We start from the raw sequence: 18,760 nt of genomic DNA, 5'->3' as shown, positions 1-18,760 counted from the left end.
TGTGAGTCTGTCTTCCAGACCTTGAATCCAGAGGCTCTGACTTGCTAACTCTGTGATTCAATAGCAAGGGTAAGGAGATTCCCCACTTGCCATTCTTTTAGGCCATATGCATGCTGCCGTATGCTTAAGTGCGCTGAGTTGTCTTCCTGGCTATCAAGTAGAATTAAAATAATTGTGCATGGTGCTTTTGTAAGTACTGTTTACTATGTTTTACAGTCAGTTTGTATTACTGAGTGATCATGAAACGGAAGAATGGAGACAAATTTGCCTTGCAAGTGACTTTTTCTGCTTTTGAGTTTCCTTTTCCATTGCTGACCATCAAAAAGATACCTGGCCCATAATAGATGCTGAATAAGTATTTGATGAACAGATGACAAAGGGTAGCAGTCAGGCTGTCCTGAGAACCAGAAGACTTTTCTGAGGAATGGGAATGATTTTCCAAACTTGATGTCATCCTCTACCTTGACAGTCTCACATCCCATTGTCTGGCAGCTGATTCCTTTAGTTGATCTGCTCTTCCTGAAAAGCACCCAAGTGGCAGCCGACCAGTGAGTTCAGGGTGAAGACACCCAAGATAAATGTAATGGACCCAGAGGACAAGCTACAGAGGCAAGAATCTTTTTACACATGACCTAGTATCTAATTATGGCTGATGAACACATTTTCATCCTTTCAAATACTTAAAAAATATTTAAAGAACCACCAGGACTTTTAAGTAGTTATAATCACTTACATTTTTCAAGGCCTAATCAACAAACTTGTGGCTTTTACAGGGTCCCTATAACTATCTTTCCTTTGGCATTCGAGAGTTTTGGCAGCATTATATGTCAATTTAGGCTTGTAGGTCTAGCCAAAAATCTTGGGCTAGGGTTGGCCTGGACAGGGTTGGCTGGTAGCAAATATGATATAGGGAGTTTTTCTGGCTTTCTAGATTTAATTCATGTTACCCCACAAGCATGGATATTTTGGAAAGTGGTCTGTTGATGTACTTAGTTGAAATTTCAAAAGGTACTAAAACATTTTTTCCAGTGGGGACTTGGGGGGAGGGGAAAAAGTCCCTTAATAAAGCCAATGTTTTAGAGAATGAAAAACTTATTTCTTATGTTGTCACTTGTCATTAGAAAATGGACACTTCTGCCCAAAGTCATTACTTCTTAAAATTTAAAAACTTAAAATTGCAATCTTGGGCCAAATCCCTTCTTCCTTTGTCTGATTTACACATTAGTGGGAATAGATAACCCTTATTTGGGCTGAGCCAACAAAACACATACAAACACAATTTAATAATCTGTAGTAAAGAAAGTTTTCAATGTAAGGCACAGTTTGTTTCAGGAAACACTATCTAAAGACACTTGACTTGATGAACACAGTGCCTGGGGAATAAGCCTAGAAATTCCCAAATACACTTTTGTTTTGACTGAATAAAATCTCATGATTTCTGGGGAAACCAAAATCTAAAGATAACCAACTATTACATTTACTAGGTTGAATCATATGAAATTGCTAACTGACCATTTTTGACCAAAAGGTGATTTGGTGCCCCCTCTTTGAATTGTCAGCAAAGGAGGGAACAGCTTCACTGTTTAAAAAGTCTGATGAAGTTGTGGAAGATTTTAACCATGGCAGAGGAGGGAACAGCTTCACTGTTTAAGTCTGATGAAGCTGTGGAAGATTTTAATCATGGCTCCTTGTGATTGGACTACACTCAGGGCTGTAATGAGGAGACCACCATCTTTGGTGAGTTTCTTGCCCAGGGAAGGGAGAGGTCTGGGGTTTTGCTGATTAATCAGCATCTCAAAACAGTTGGGGGAAAGGGGACTTCTCTTTAAGTATCCATGAGAAAGTTATTTTTGTGTCACCTAACTATAGAATCAGAATTCCAGGTCTCTGGGGCATGTGTCAGAAGTATATGCATATTAATGAAAACTCACCATTTAATATTTGTTAGGCTTAGAGATGGAATTTAGCTAAGATTAATCAACTCCATTTGCCTTGTAGCCATCAGAATTTTTTTTGCCTTTGAAATAAGTTAGGACTGAGGCAGCTATAGCAGTTCCCAGAAGGCTGAAACTGCAAAGGTAGTGGTACATCTACATAATGCAGACAAGAATGGCACCCTGGCACCCGAGAGTCATGGGATGGAAATCTGCATTAAGGTACACATACCTGTCTGTATCTTAATACTTTTCTGTGTTTCCGGCAATCAAATTTCCTCATACTCAGGTACTCTGAATACACAGTGCAGGCCTTAGAAGTAGTCTCTGTTAACAAGTGTTCCTCGTTTGATAAATCTGGCCTGTGAGGTCTGCAACGTATTCCAGGGGGATAACATTTGCCCCTGAACTTGTCATAGTCTAATGAATGAAACCCAGCCCACATCAGAGAAGCTGATGTCAGAACATTAAAACACTGGGCTTTCTTCAATTGCTACTTGTCTGCTAGTAGCCATGTTATTATCTGAAAGCTAACAGAGAGGTAGAATGGCTTCTGCTTTATAGCTGTGGACAATAGCATGTGACTGGTTTTGTTGACAGAGATATATCAATCATATTATACTTTTGAAAGAAACTGAGTCAGACCCTGTGCAATGAGAAACAAGTCAATTTGATCAGGTGAAGGGGCCCCTGTCATTCATGGGCTTTTAAAGAATGTTTCACACATCTTCACGTGTTTTGAGTGAGACATGTCCTTGGACGCACACTGGACATGATTGCTGAAGCCAGGTCAGTAGAAACCATTGAAGTTTATTGGCGGTCACAATGCTTACACTGTATGCAGCAAACACCCTTACAAGTCTATCCGCAACCTGATCACGCAAGAAAGGATTCATCACACAGTCGCCAGAGGAGAAGGAAAAAAAATTAACAGGCTTGTTTCTGGGGGTAGAGGAAAGAAATAAAAATAAAACCTAATTGATGAGTGTCCCGTGGGCAAGAGCTGAACTAGAGATGTGTACAACTAGCAGCAACAATTGTGGAAAAAGTACAAGGCAAATAGCTTTCTCCATTAATTTTCCTCTGTAGGTTATTATTTTTTTTAATATTCAAAACATTTATTATGGTTTTCATTTTATAAAAATGTATATTTTTTAAGGGGTGGGAGAATGTTAAATACTTCATGCTAGGTAGACCTTGTTATTAAGAACCCTTCCACTGTAGTAACTTCCTCCAGTTCATACATTCATGAGTGCAGGGTACATATATAAATATCCACACGCATACATCCACACACACTGCCTCGAGGGCTGGGGAAGACTAAAATTTATTGGCCACACACAGCAGGGCCTCTGGTGGACTCACCCACATCGCTCCCCAGGAGAGCAGTGGGCTCACTTCCTTCTCTCTGGTCTCTGCCTTCACACAGACCAAGAACCCTACAACATGTCGTTAAATCCAACTTTTAAAAGCAAGAGGCATCTGTCTGAGGATGAGGGTAAGCAAAGTAGGAAAGAGGGTGGAGATAAGAACACCAAACACTTTTAGCTGGAGTTATTTATCACTGCAAGGGGCTAGGGACCCAGGGCAGAATCTATACGGTCCAAGGGGAGGGACGGTGTTCTGGCATGGCTTAGAGTTCCTAATAACAAGGGTTAATACAGTAACAGGAATTGATCATTTCTGGGTGAGGACAGGGCAATACGAAAAAATATACATTTGGAATTTTAGCTTTTTTTTTTTTTTTTTGCCTCTCTACTGTGTCACTAAATATATCTCTGCACTCTCACACATCCTTGTCCAGTAAAGCTTCAGGCCACCAGAATACACATTTTCTTCACTCGCATACACAACCCCTCACATCAGCATTGGTGCACTAGACTCTGTAAAAATTTTTCAGTCACACTTTTTGTTTTTAAACTTGAGTCAATATAAACCTTGTTCAAAATGTTATGAAAAAATGTACATGTTTATACAAGGCAGGTTGTGGCAGGACACTAGGGGTTCTCCCCACTTGGGTGGCCCCAGGAGGAGAGGCTGGAGTCTCAGTTTGTATCTCTTATCTCCTCCCACCACCCTTCCCACCCAGTCCCCCAGGAACCAGCAGCGCCCTGCCCCCTAGTGAGTGTACTCACACCCCTATTCCCTGGGGAAGCAGCTAGTTGACCTTTGCCATTTTCCCCACACCCCTGGAGAAAAGAGCCAGGATCAGCCAGGACCTCTCCCTTGCAATTGTTCGCCCCTCTGGGCCAAACCAAAGGGACGCTGCTCTGTACAGGTAGAGTCCAAGGAGGTGTCAGCTCATCATGTCATTGCTATTCACGCCATAAGTGGAATTCTTCATCGAGTCGTTGACTTCTCGACGGAATGCTGACAGGTTCTGGGTGAACCTGCAGAGAGGATGCATGTGGGTTGGGGGAGGAGAGTGGGGGAGAAAGGTATTTGCCTTTTTTTTTTTTTTAAAGCATGGGAAGTAGAATGTATGAATTGATGGGTTCTGTTTCAAAGATCAGTTAATTTCAGTCTTAAGACTCTAAGAGAAAAGTTGGCTTAGAGATCTGGTCAAATCTGGGGCCCTGAGGACTACCTTGGGCTCATGGCAGCACAAAAGAAATCTCACTGACAGAGGTAGGAAGTTGCCCTCACACGTGAGGGCAGTAAGCCAATGAAGCCATCTCATTTCTTAATGCAGCAAGACCAGGTGGTGCAGTGCTATGCTGTCCAATAGGGCGGCTGCTAACCACATATGGCTACCGTGCCCCTGAATTATGGCCAGTGTGACTGAGAACATGAATCCAAATTAAATGCAATTTAACATTCAGCTCCCCAACTGCATCTTAATTTTAAATTAAAATGCCCTGTTTTAAATTAATTAAAATTAAATAAAATTTAAAAGTTAATTGCAAAGCCCAGATACTCAATGCAGTTACTGGAAAGTCCCTAGGTGTGTTTGAAACAATCTGGGTATTACAGGAATCTACTTTGTCAACTGTAAATTTATGAAATCTAAATACAGATCAAGTATTTCTGATGAAAACGTATGAACTGAGATATGCTGTTAAATGTAAAGTACACAGGATTTTGGAAATGTAGTACAAAAAGAATGTGAAAACCCACAATTTTAAAATACTGATTACACACTGATACAATATTTTAGATACAATGGGTTAAATAAAATATATTATTAAAATGAATTTTGCCTGTTTAACATGGCTCACTTTTCTATTGGATTGCATTGCTTTAGATGGCCTCCAAACACAGATGTCAAAGGCTTTAAAGGAACTGCCTGTTTCGTTGATTTGAAAAATAGCAATTGTCTGAGATTTCTAGGCAGGACGCTTTATACTCACCTGTCTCTGTTTTTCGTAAGAAGATTTCGCTCGATGCCTTCCATCAGGTTCTCAAAACACAGGTGCATGGCCTGCTGCTTCTCTGGTGGCTGGCTGTTCACAATACTGTTTCTTAGGTCAGAAAAATACTGTGGGGCAAGGAGTGGAACAGAAGGTTAGAGAAGCAGGGGAAGGCAGATTAGCCCTCCGTCATCTGCAGGGTTGAAGAATGTTCTTCTCTAAGGAGGAATGGAATGTCTACTAAAATTGGACCCTTAAAAAAGAAATTCAGGCAAGCACTTGTGGGATAATACGGCTTCATCCTACTAATATCAAGAATTTTTAAATTGTAGAGCACTTTAAAAGGGTCATCTTATCCAGACCTTTCTTTTACCAGAATCTCAAGACTTGTTTACAGCAGAGCTAGAACTAGAACTTAGGTCTTAGGTCCTCTGATACCCAGGTACATTATTTCCTTGAAAGGTTTCTCTTACTGCCTAGGGGAAACACTCCTTTACCCTGTGTCTGTGAGCTACCACACGTGCTGACTTCTAACAGTTAAATGATTATGTGATACTGAAAGCACAAATGGGACATGCTCAGTAAATGACCCATTTTCCCTGTTTCACCACCGTGGGGTGTTTCTATACACATTTCTCCCAGGGCTTGGTGATACCAAGTGCGTGGTTGCCACTGCTTCTGGGTTGGCACCAGGGAGCTGGCTCTCTCTCTCACCTTTTCATTAAGCAATATCAAGCCAAGTAGTGGTCGGGACATAGACCACTGGTTCCTACAGTCTTCAAAGATGATGATGTTCAGCACCGTGGACAGCATCTGAAAATGGAATGGAGAATTTCAGGCAGTGACCTAATGTATTGCTACCCAAGATAAAACGACAGATTCCAAATACAGGAGTATATTAGGCTGAAGGCCTTTTCTGTATAGGGTAAATCAGACAAATAGTTTGTGAAGCTTCATCTGAGTCTTCTATTTCAAGGTTACCTTTTCTTCTAAGATATTCATTTCCTTTCTTGTTCTTAAAATTGGTTTGAACTTCACTTACCAATGGATCTTTCCAGGTCACCCTGAGTTGTGGGGAATGGGATGGGGTCACGTAAACAAAATTACAGTAAGCAAAACCACCTTGCATGATCCCTTCCAGGTACTCGGAGTTGACAGCTTTATGACATCTTGTGAATGTAATGGAGTCCTGAATTATTTCACTGCTTCTTTAGAGAACGGTGTGGACAAAGGTAAGACTGGCTAAAATCTCAATAATTACTGATCCCATTTCCTTATCTATTTTCATCTAGCATGTATTTCTGTAAATTACTTCAAGGCACATACAAATAAAATAAGGGCAAACATATGGTTTGATCTCTCTGTGGCCAGTTAATTCCTTCTGTCTTGCATTCTTCTTCCTGTTTTGTGAACAGGAACACAAGCCTTTAGAAAGCTGGATGATGCTAACTCCTGCTCTATTTATAGCAGTGGGTGAGCAAAGTAATTTTCACAGAAAGAGGATAGTGATCATGAGACAGGTCCAGGGCATAGGGGTCACTGTGACACTCAGAAGAATAATCCAGAACCTGAGCGTTTTCTACATCCAGTGATTACTTGGCAAACTCAAAATCCACTGCAACTTTAAGACACGGACTTCACCTCAGCAGCAGGAACCTGATGAGATGTTATGTTAATCGTGTGTGGGCTCCCCTGTCTTGCAGAGGTCCTTCCTCTGTCGGACACCCCATCACTGCCTCCTAAGCCTCCACTTTCTTACCTGCTGGATCATCTCTGGATGCTGCTGCATGATGTGCAGAAAGCGGTCGCTCTCCTGGTTCAGGGGTGTGGTCCTCTTCTTGGTGCTACGTGACAGCTGCTTGAAGAGGTATGTCACAATGTGGTCCAGGCAGGAGCAGCAGCCTGTGCATACCATGGTGTCTGCAAGAAAGAAAGGCAGGGGTAGGACAGAGCTGCTGATGGTGGCCTGGACAAATATGGACTATCTTTGGGTGAGATCCATTAGGGTACCGTGGCCAATTCAACCAAGGCGGTTGCTCAAGATGACTCCTGTTAACCTCTTACCCTCATTGTACAGTAGGGCTCAATTTCTAAGTTTGAAAGTGAGTATGTGGTAATAAAGAATACTGAAATTATTGGCTCAATGTGTTGTGGATGTACGTACATCTTCTGCTTCACACAAAATAACAAATAGTTTGATTCAGCAAGTGCTTCTTTTGTGCCAGATATTGTGCTAAGTACTTTATAGGTGTTATCTCTAATTTATCCTCTCAAGAACTCAGGAAGTAGGTTTTCTGTTTTACACATGAGGAAACCAGAATTAGGAGAGGTTATGTATCGGCCTAAGGATCAACTGCTAGTAATTGCAGGAGCTGTGATTAGAATCCAAGAAGCCTGGGGTATGAGCCTATGCTCTGAGTTACCAGTGGGATGTAATTAAACCCAGAATGACGTAGCCTCTGAATGTTTATGGTTTGTTAGAACACGGTATGCTGTATTATCTGTTTATCTCCAAAGCATCTCTGGGGGGAGCTGCAGACTCATCTATGCGTCTTTACAAAGGGAACAGTACAGCACAACCTGTGGACAGAACTCTGATGAGGTAAGGCCAAAGGACAAAGGGGCTGAACCCTTAAAAGAGTAAACAAGTCTCTGATTCCTACGGGACTGATAGTTTATGCAAACGTCCCTCTATTTTCTTTTTCTTTCTTTTTTTTTTTTTGATACGGAGTCTCGTTCTGTCGCCCAGGTTGGAGTGCAGAAGTGGCACGATCCCGGCTCACCACAGCTTCTACTTCCCGGGTTCAAGTGATTCTTCTGCCTCAGCCTCCAGAGTAGCTGGGACTACAGGCATGCACCACCACGCCGAGCTAATTTTTGTACAGAGACAGGGTTTTGCCATATTGGCCAGGCTGGTCTCGAACTCCTGACCTTGTGATCTGCCCGCCTCAGCCTCCCAAAGTGCTGGGATGAGCCACCGCGCCCGGCCAGGTCCCTGTATTTTCAATAAGACATAAAAAAGTCTACCAAAGCAAGGGCTGATACCTTGATTGGACTGTACTAGATACGGCTATGCACCCTGATAGATTGATAGAAGTAAATGTGTATCAAAGTCGCACAGAGGCATGGATAATTCACCACAGTTGACAATCCAAAAGTGTATTTGCAACATATCATCACTATTTGGCAGTTGACTTAATCTTCCTACTTATGTTTTGCTCAGCCTAATATAAAAATGTGTTTTATTCTCTGAACACGTACACCTACTAAGATTGTTGGGCCAGGCACGGTGGCTCATGCCTGTAATCCCAGTATTTTGGGAGGCCAAGCCAGGCGGATCACGAGGTCAGGAGATTGAGACTATCCTGGCTAACACAGTGAAACTCCGTCTCTACTAAAAATACAAAAAAATTAGCCAGGCATGGTGGCGGGCGCCTATAGTCCCAGCTACTTGGGAGGCTGAGGCAGAAGAATGGCATGAACCCGGGAGGCAGAGGTTGCAGTGAGCCGAGATCGCGCCACTGCACTCCAGCCTGGGCGACAGAGCGACTCCGTCTCAAAAAAAAAAAAAATAGTTGGAAGGTAGCCTAGAAACAAAATGGTTGACAGGAACCATATGGACTAGGATGAAAAAACTTATGGAGCTAGCTGCATGAAACCTTTCCCCAGCTTCCACGGCCCTCAGGACAGAATTCAAACAGCCTAATACGGCTTACAGGTGGGCCCCCTTCATGATCTCCAGATTTGCTCCTGCTTATCTCTAAAGCTTCATTTCATTCCTAACTCCTCTGGACTAGTGTGCCAGCCATCTGGATTTCCTGGTTCTTTCTTGCCTACAGGTGCAAGTACTTGCTGTCTCTGCTGCTAGGAACCCTCCCTGGCTAACCAGGGTAACATCTGTCCAGCTTTTAGGTTTATGCTTTGATGCCAAGTCTTCCAGCCAGTCTTCCTTGATCCTGACCTCCTCACAACCAAGAGTCTAGGTATTCTTGAGGGCTTGTGTAGCACTTTGTACTCACCCCTATTGTAATGTTTAAGTGGTAAGTATGGTAAACAGGCAGTTGTTTGTTCATGTGTCTGTTCTACCCGCCAGATAAGCCCCTTAAGGACAGGGACTATATGCTGTTAATTACCGTATCCTCAGTGCTTCCACAGGGCCTTGTACTTAGGAGGGGAATCAGTGAGTGTGTGCTGGATAAGCATGTGCTGTGCATTATATACTCTATTGTTATGGCCAAACCCCCAAGGCAGTGGTGATCTTTTTGGACACTGGGGCAAGATTCTCTCTTTCTGTTTAGTTAAGTGGTAAAAAACAAACCCACCAACTCACCCACCCACCTCAGGTGCTTACCAAGTGCAGTAAGTCCTTCAGAAATGGAAGAGAGAATATACATGATGACGTGAGGTTCCAGGCTTGCAATAAAGTTCATATGGTCCTGGGTAAGGACTTCCAGTAGTGAATAATAAGACTGGCTGAGCTTGGGGTAATCCTGTGGGAGAGGAAGAGGAAGAAAATCAGCTTAGGCACTATGCACTCCAGCATGCAGGGAGACGATCTTAAATAGCTTAGCTCCTTTTAGGTGGGAAAACAGAAGACTTAGTTATAGCAAAAGGAGCTAGCTTACATAGTTTCTCAAGAGCAGTGTTCAACCATGGTCTCAGGTGAAAAAGGCTGAATGTGATGAGGAACAAGATTGTGGCAATGCAGCGTAAGGCTTACCAAGAGATCACTGTGAGGAATAGAGAGGAGCAGCTTGATGAAGGTCTGCAGAGCATTGTCCAGGGCATCGTCTCCATAGAGACGAAAGACTCCGAAATTGACGTAACTCCCACTGAGAGCAGCCTTCAGCATGGAGAAGCAGATGGAGATGCCCTTGAGCTTCAGAGCATAGACCTGATCCTTTGGGACCTCTCCTAGTGTCAGGATGCGATTGCCTAAGTAGACATGTCATATATGTTTATTCAACCACATTAGAAGTGCTCGTTTAGATCAGCCTTCCTACTCCAAAGGCATACAAATTCCAGCAGGCCCCTGGTGACAGGTGGCGCTCTAATGCACATGTATTAGCATACAATAGGAATGCTGTCCTGGCTCCTGCCAGGGCTGGCCGGAGACCCACATGCTGCTTACAGTGTGGTGACTGAGCTGGAATTAACTTCTAGAGGCATGATTATCTGAAGCACTTACCATACATTGTTATCATCTTGCTGGTTTCTCGGAAGAGTAAGATGCCATTGGGGGAAGAGACATCAAACTGGAGTCGCTGGGACCTGAGCAGAGAGCACAGGAGGAGAAAAAGTCAGAGGTGTTTTCTTGGAAGACTGGGGTACTTGAGGCTCTCATCTGAGTACCTTGGGTGATCCTGCATTTACATTAAGATAAGCAATTGCCTATCCTAATATGAGAATAACCAAGTTATAGATATTTAACCGTGAAGTAGCTTCTATATTGAAGACCAACATGCTAGATTCAGATTCTGCTGCTCAAATTAAAAACATTTATAAGAAAAAAAAAGCAGCAGTAGATAAAATTACTATTTGAAAATTCTCAATTTTATTTGATTAAAGTATACTTTCTTTTTTTTGAGATGGAGTCTTACTCTGTCGCCCAGGCTAGAGTGCGGTGGCGCAATTTCGGCTCACTGCAACCTCCGCCTCTCGGGTTCACACCATTCTCCTGCTTCAGCCTCCCAAGTAGCTGGGACTACAGGCGCCCGCCACCACGCCCAGCTAATTTTTTGTATTTTTAGTGGAGACGGGATTTCACCATGTTAGCCAGGATGGTCTCGATCTCCTGACCTCGTGATCCGCCCGCCTCAGCCTCCCAAAGTACTGGGATTACAGGCGTGAGCCACCGCGCCCGGCCTTGATTAAAGTATACTTTCTACCCGTCGCCTCTTGATACTAATGCAGAGCCCTTCAGCCATTAGTTGGTATGGACCTTTATGGCTTCAGTGGCAACTGAGGGAGAGGGGCCAAAGCACTGTTACCATTTTATATGAAGAAAAGATGCATAGGGACTTGGAATGGTCCAAAAGAAGCCAGACAGAGAAGGCCATTTGTAACCATCTTGGTTTTAAGTTCCTGACTCTTTTGTCTGCTCCACATTTTGATGAGCTTTATTAGATTCAAGCTGGTAAGACCTCAAAAGCCCAGGAGTCCTTCCTCCTTCCTCCCCCCCACCACACTGAATCCATCAACATCTAACTCTAAAATAAACCCCAAATCCACCTTTCCCTTACATTCTCTCTGCTTCTACTTTTACCTGCCTTTAGTCCCATTCTTCACATGGTAGCCTTTAAAAAACTTAAATGAGATCATTTTAATCCTTTGCTGAAAACACTCTAGCGGCTTCCCACAGCAATGAGAATAAATGCCCACTCCTCACTACTGCTGTGCGAAGGCACTAGATGATCTGGCTCTGCTCACTGGTCTGACCTGCTCCCACAGCCTCCCCCCACCAACCAGGCTCCTGCCACAAGTCCCAGCAAGCTTGTCCTATCTCAGGACTCGTGCAGATGTTTTCTGTTTAGAAGACTCCTTATCTTTGCAGGGCTACCGGAATCTTTCTTGTCATTTAGATCCTAGTTAATATTACCTTCTCTGAGAGGTCTTCCCTGACCCTCCTGTCCTTCAATTCCCCTCTATTTTACTGCCTTGTTTTATTTTGTTTCATGGCACTTAATCACTGGAAAGATCTTCCATACTTGTTTTTATTGTGTGTCTTCCCCACCATTTGTAACATCAAAGAGGGTAGAGATTTTGTCTGGCCTAGTGGCTAGGAAAGTTTGGCAAAGAGTAAGTGCTCTCAAGTATCTATTTTATAAATGAGTAACTCTTGAATATAAGTCTCCTGGGAGGTTATAGCCTCTTTAAATATTACCCACTCCATAAGGCTGTTTTAAAACTTATTAATTCTGCTAGGCGCGGTGGCTCACGCCTGCAATCCCAACACTCTGGGAGGCTGAAGTGGGCGGATCACCTCAAGTCGGGAGTTCAAGACCAGCATGACCAACACGGTAGTAGAAACCCTGTCTCTACTAAAAATAGAAAATTAGCCGGGCGTGGTGGCGCATGTCTGTAATCCCAGCTATGTGGGAGGCTGAGGGAGGAGAATCGCTTGAACCTGGGAGGCGTTAAGTTGCAGTGAGCCAAGACTGCGCCACTGCACTTCAGCCTGGCGACAAGAGAGAAACTCCGTATCAAACATAACTAACTAACTAAATAAATAAAATAAAAATAAAGAAAAAAAACCTTACTAATTCTCTCAGGACCGCCATGAGAGACCAATGCCCATACCTGAAATTCTAGGAAAGCTAAGGTGCTAGACTTTTCTTTTTCACTGTCCTTAATTTGTTTTGAAAATCTTGCTCACTTTTTAAAAGTAAATTTTTATTGATCCTGCCACAACCTCTCTAATAAATACCTTTCTTAAGAAAGGGTATTCTAATACCTATCATATCCTTCTCAATGTCTCTAACCATGAAATGTGATGGACAAGGCACCATTACCAGGTGTTAACTTTTTATCTGTGGGCAGGAAATCAGAATCTTGGTTGCCAAATTTACTTCTCCTAAGAGTAGACATCTGGAGATTCTTTTTATTTTACTTTTTTGAGACAGGGTCTTGCTCTGTCACCCAGGCTGGAGTGTAATGACATAATCTTGGCTCACTGCAACCTCTGCCTCCCAGGCTAAAGCAATCTTCCTACCTCAGCCTCCTGAGTAGCTGGGACTACAGTTGTGTGCCACCATGCCCAGCTAATTTTTTGTAGAGGTGGGTTTCACCATGTTGCCCAGGCTGATCTAGAACTACTGCATTCAAGCAATCTGCCCACCTCGGCCTCCCAAGAAGCTAGGATTACAGGCATGAGCCACCATGCCCCACTGGAGACTCTTTTTAAAAGTGACTTATTGGATGGGCGCAGTGGCTCACGCCTGTAATCCCAGCACTTTGGGAGGCTGAGGTGCGTGGATCACGAGGTCAGGAGATCGAGACCATCCTGGCTAACATGGTGAAACCCTGTCTCTACTAAAAATACAAAAAATCGGCCGGGTGTGGTGGCGGGTGCCTGTAGTCCCAGCTACTCCGGAGGCTGAGGCAGGGGAATGGCGTGAACCCAGGGGGATGGGGCGTGCAGTGAGCCGAGATTGTGCCACTGCACTCCAGCCTGGGAGACAGCAAGACACCGCCTCAAAAAAAACAAGACAAACAAACAAAAAAAAAGTGACTTATTTCCTGCAGTTGACTATGGTTTTGTGTAGTTAGGAATACTATTCTTTCACACAAACAAAAACACAAAAACTTTTCGAATTTTAAAATGCAGTAGTGAATCTTATTATTTCCCACAATCTGCCCAAAGCATTAGATACAGCAAATTCTCTCAGATAACAGGGCAGACGTGCCCTTGCAAGCTCTGCCTCCTGCTTACCTATTATGAACCAATTCAGCCATCAACTTGAGTACAGGTGTAGTACAGGCTGGATCATGGTACCAGAGCTCAATTGCCCGCTGGAGAATTGGCATATAGGATGGATATCTGTAAATGAGAAGCTAAGGAAAGATTTCTGATTCCAGAAAGGTACAGAATTTAAAATAGTTTTTCAGCACTAGCCAAGCAAAAACTTGTCAAACTACAGTTCTTTAAGTTCCTGTCTCTTGCTTGCTAATCTTGGAGTCTTTCTAACCAGAAGATACTAAAGTGATTTTCTGTTCTTTAACCTGTAAAAGGCATCTCATAATACATTTTAGTTTACATAGTGCCTTTCTTCTGAAGAGCATGATGTATTTCATACTGTTATTTATCCTTTCATCACTTCTATGGTATTATAGGGGATCAGCTCATTTCCTTTACATAACTATTAAAGAGGCACCTGGATTTGAAATAATCTTCACAAGGGTATGAAGTCAGTAAAGTTAGACTTCCTAATTTGTAAAAGCTGTTTATTATTATTATTATTATTGTTATTATTTTTTTTTTTTTGAGATGGAGTCTCGCTCTGTCGCCCAGGCTGGAGTGCAGTGGCGTGATCTCGGCTCATTGCAAGCTCCGCCTCCTGGGTTCATGCCATTCTCCTGCCTTAGCCTCCCAAGTATCTGGGACTACAAGTGTCCGCCACCACGCCTGGCTAATTTTTTGTATTTTTTAGTAGAGACGGGGTTTCACCGTGTTAGCCAGGATGGTCTCGATCTCCTGACCTCGTGATCCGCCCGCCTCGGCCTCCCTAAGTGCTGGGATTACAGGCGTGAGCCACTGTGCCCGGCCTTTTAATTTTTTTCAGCAGACTGAAACATCTCTCTAAATATAGCAAAACCAACAGTTCTACGGTGGTATATGGTTCCACAGGCATTTATATTTGAGATCCAAAAGAGAAACTGGGAGACTACTTCATTCATGTTCTAATCTCAGACAACCTTATGTCTGTCATAAGGTGGCTTCCAGGACACATGCAGGCCTTCTGGCTAACTCTTCATCTTCTCTGCCTCACTACCTTCCTTTCCCCCCACACCATCTCTGGACCCTATCACCCAATCACACTCCAGTTAAGGCAGGCTGTAGTGTGCTCCTAGTTTGAGTTAGGATACATCCATTCAAAGAGCATCATGAAGCTGGTCTTGGCATTGAAAGCGAAAGCGATCCCTCTCAGGTCTCTTACTAGGCCAACTAGAGTTCGCTGTAGTAGAAGGCAAAAATGTGTTAAAATAGAAGAAAAGACAAAACTGTAACAATCTGATGAGGATTCCACACATGTATCATCAAATTCTTCCTCTCACAGTTCAACATATACTCCTTCTCAAATATTCGGATTCAATATCTTCTATGCTAGAATGGCATATTTTCATTCTAGCAGTGGAAGTTTGTTTTGGAAGTTTGAAGTTTGTTAGCTTTGGAAGTTTGTTATGCCAAGAAAATTAGCTTTGGAAGTTTGTTTTGCCAAGAAAATACGTTCCTGGTTCGTAGCAAAAATAGAGGCTGATAAGGTTTTAAGACATTGAAGTAATACATCACATGTAAAAAGTGAAAAAGCTTTGAGTCTACCCAGGGAGGAAAGGAGGGGAGGGAGGGGGAGAGAGGGTGGGGGGGGAGAGAGAGACAGAGAGAGAGAGAGAGACACGGCAAAGAAACCAAATCAAAAAGCCAGAAAAAAGCAAAAAAGAAAAACAGAAGTCCCAAAGAAGAAGAGGTAGAAGAGCCATATATACCCTAAAGGAAGTCAGATGCAGGCCCTGCCAGGAGGAAGACAAAGGGGAGTCTACACAGCACCTCTCTCTTTGGGTGGGCCATCTAGATAAGACTATGTTTAATCAGTACTCTCCATTTGCAGAAAAAGAGACTGAGGCTTAAAGAGGCCAAAAAACTTCCCCCAGTCACGTTGCTAGGTAGTAGGAGGGTCCAGATCAGGACTCATACATAATACCAAGACTCCAAATCGAATACTCACTCTCTCAATAAAACTTTTACTTGGGACGTGAACAGCAATAAAACTACTATAAAAATCATAGTTTGGGGGTTGTCTCCAAACGTGGAGACAGAACAACAACAACAACAAAATGTGCTCAAGAAGGTTGTACATTTGGGGATCTTGACACATTTGGCAAAAACGACATCACTTCTGTTAACAGTCTGCTTGTAAGCAAACAGTTCTCTCCTAAGCTGATACCACAAGCTCAGTTTTCCAGTCTAAGACTTGGTCAGTCTCTTAAAAGACTTTACATGGGACATGACAAAGAAGTGGGTGACAGCTGTAGTCCATTACCAAGGTTGTTCTTTTGGTTAATTTTACTTGCTTTACATGAAACTAATACCATATAATGGGAAAAAGGGCTGATATTCACTGATATCCCTAAATCCTTGATATTGGTTGATACTCTAGCCTAAAGTTGGTAATATGTTCCACAATAACCCAAGCTTTGAATGGTACCTATCTCAGACTCTAAAATACAAGTATAAAGGGGAGAGAGGGTTGCATTAAGTGGTGTTGCTTTCTGTCTACCCTGCTGATTTGTAGATGGAAAAAGAAAAGGCTAAAGATGAAAAAGGAGAGCTTTAGAATGTTAGGTAAAGCCTGGCATTTTTTTCTGGCAATACCCTGGCTAGCTGGTAGTTCTACCATTCAGCCTTGGTGCCCTGAGGAATACTGTAAAAAGTCCTACCAATAGTAACATCCTGGTGTCTTCTGATTTGGACACAGAGATCTATACAGGTCAAGAGAACAGTATGTATGAAGTAAAAAGATGAAGAAAGCAACAATCAAGAATGACAATTCTAAGAGCTAGAAAACAAGAACTTAAAATTCCATATATGTGGAAATTCACTGGGCATCGTGTCTCGTGCCTATAATCCTAGCCACGTGGGAAGCTGGGGCAGGAGGACTGCTTGAGCCAGGAGTTCAAGGCTTGCAGTGAGCTAGGATCATGCCACTGTACTCCAGCCTGGGCAAGAGAGTCAGACTCTGTCTCTAAAAAAAATCAAAAATAAAAACCCATATATGTGGAAATTCTTAATCCTTTCTAAGTGACTCAAGTGTCAAAGAAGAAATCTCAATGGAAATTAGAAATAACAAAAAACTGAATAATGAAAATGTTCCATATTAAAATTAGGGATTCTGAAGATCTATTTCACAATGTAGAAATACTTGACATCACTGAACTGAACATGTAAAAATGGTAAAGGTGGTAAACTTTCTGTTTTTTACCACAATTTTAAGAAAACCTAACTTGTCACTAATGAGCAGTATTAAAAATGAAAATGGGATGCAATTAAAGATAAAACCGAGATTAAAAATGCAGTAAGAAAACTGTAAACAACTTTATGCTAATATATTTGAAAACTCAGACAAAAAAAAAAAATCCTAAGAACTACTTAAGTAAATACATTGTAATATAAAAATAGAAGTTTACAAATCTATACTGGTTCTGCAATTCCAAAACCCTAGAAGTCCAAGACATTAAAAAAAGCTAAGGCAGTGGATAGTTTACAGTCAAGCACGATTTTCAATCAGAGACTGCCCTAAACCAGAAGCTGATTAATTACTGGGTGAAAGACTCACTCACCTTTGCCTCCTGCTCGTTGAAACTATTGGTGCTAAACATCTGGGCCACAGCCTCAAATGCTGCTGTGAGTGGCAGCATGAACTGCTCATACTGATCTTCATCCTCTCCTGTAAAGGAAACATCCCAGGGTGTAACCCCAATACCAAGAATTCAAAGCTGTGCATATATGGGAAGATGGGATGAAAGATGAGCAAACCCAGGAGAACTCAAGGGGGTCCCTTTATTATCCCAACAGGTATTAGTAGCAATGTAAGAGCAACATGTATATATAGAAACAGAATTTTTAAACTAGAAGATGACAACAGAAATCACCTAGTCTAGGCTAGGTTTGTTGATGCTGAGCCACAGTATCAAGAGATTCATATGTGTGTAAGGTACTATGTTATTTATTTATCCTTGATGAGAATTAGCGAGTCAGTGGAGAAAGGACTGAAGCTGGTGCATGAGAACCAGATGAGACTCAAACTTTAATGGGTACGGAGGTTTCATTCACACTTAATTTTTTAAAAAGTCATCTTTCATGAACCTAGAAGGTTTTATGTCATTTTAGTAGGATTAAATTTAAACAGCTCGAAATTAGAGTAATACCACTGAGCTTTAGTTATTAACTGACCTGAAACTGCTAATATCACCACTACTGCTACAAAAGTGATTAAGCCCTTCTGGCTCATCTGTGCTAGAAAACTGGATAATAAAAAGTGGTGTTGACTGTTTCAAGTGGGTTTACACCTCATTGTGGGGTGGAGAAGTTATCTGGCCAAAAAGATACATTTAGGAATCTCAATTCCCTTATTTAACACCCGAGGAATGTGAAGAGAATTTTAAAGCCACTGCATATCAGATGAAAACTTCAGGAGCAGACTGTTACTCTCTTCCAGTTATAAGGACCTCGACAGCATGATCTGTTCTTGGTGAAATCAGGCTGTTATTTCAGATAGTTTTGTTACTGTTGAAAAAACAGAAAAGGCCTCCCCAACATCTAGTTTTCAGTCCTCAAATAAAAATTTAGAATAGTGCCAGATGACTTCATGAGCCACTACGATTTCTTACGGTACCTAAATCCACCATGAGGAGACGCCCAAGTGCTGTGTAGAAGGTAGTCCGACACCGCATGTCTGTCAGGTTGGACTGATTGTTAATACCCAAAAATGAAAAGTGCTCGCTCTATTGAAAAAAAGAAAAGAAGTTAAAGGTAAAAACATGAGTTAGAGGCAGAATGCAAGCCAGTAATCAGAGAATTACTGAGCCCTTTCAAGCCAATGGTTATGTAGTCATTCCTTGAGGATCTGAAGGTGTTTTTTTTTTTGAAGGCAGGCTACCGTTGTCACTACTACTAATTTATCTGCAGTATGAGTAGCAGTAGGTGACTTCACCATAACTCAGATCATCTGGATCTCAAAGAGCCACTCTGATGACGTAAGT

General features: G+C 42.3%; 1 protein-coding gene and 1 long non-coding RNA gene across 11 annotated transcripts in view; one reads left to right on the top strand and one right to left on the bottom strand.

The window, feature by feature from the left end:
• Window positions 1–2,724: 2,724 nt before the first annotated feature.
• Window positions 2,725–18,760, bottom strand: part of XPO7 (exportin 7) — an 88,114-nt gene continuing 72,078 nt past the window's right edge. For all 10 annotated transcript variants that reach the window (XM_063816905.1, XM_063816904.1, XM_063816906.1 and 7 more), the window contains 11 exons: window positions 18,394–18,502; window positions 17,339–17,445; window positions 14,870–14,958; window positions 13,716–13,823; window positions 10,473–10,555; window positions 10,005–10,219; window positions 9,636–9,774; window positions 7,044–7,204; window positions 5,999–6,097; window positions 5,285–5,412; window positions 2,725–4,324 (listed from right to left, as the gene is read on the bottom strand). In XM_063816905.1, coding sequence (XP_063672975.1) covers window positions 4,231–4,324; window positions 5,285–5,412; window positions 5,999–6,097; window positions 7,044–7,204; window positions 9,636–9,774; window positions 10,005–10,219; window positions 10,473–10,555; window positions 13,716–13,823; window positions 14,870–14,958; window positions 17,339–17,445; window positions 18,394–18,502 — 1,332 coding nt within the window. In that variant the 3' untranslated portion in view covers window positions 2,725–4,230. The remainder of the gene's footprint in view (window positions 4,325–5,284; window positions 5,413–5,998; window positions 6,098–7,043; window positions 7,205–9,635; window positions 9,775–10,004; window positions 10,220–10,472; window positions 10,556–13,715; window positions 13,824–14,869; window positions 14,959–17,338; window positions 17,446–18,393; window positions 18,503–18,760) is intronic.
• Window positions 6,094–7,423, top strand: LOC134810834 (uncharacterized). The gene is made up of 2 exons (XR_010159431.1): window positions 6,094–6,516; window positions 6,988–7,423. It is a non-coding gene; the product is annotated as an uncharacterized LOC134810834 (long non-coding RNA).

Source organism: Pan troglodytes, chromosome 7 (genome assembly GCF_028858775.2).
Source record: "Pan troglodytes isolate AG18354 chromosome 7, NHGRI_mPanTro3-v2.0_pri, whole genome shotgun sequence".
In the NCBI taxonomy this organism is placed as follows: Eukaryota; Metazoa; Chordata; class Mammalia; order Primates; family Hominidae; genus Pan; species Pan troglodytes.
Note: the sequence above shows the minus strand (reverse complement) of the source record. Positions and strands in the feature narration are given on the sequence as shown.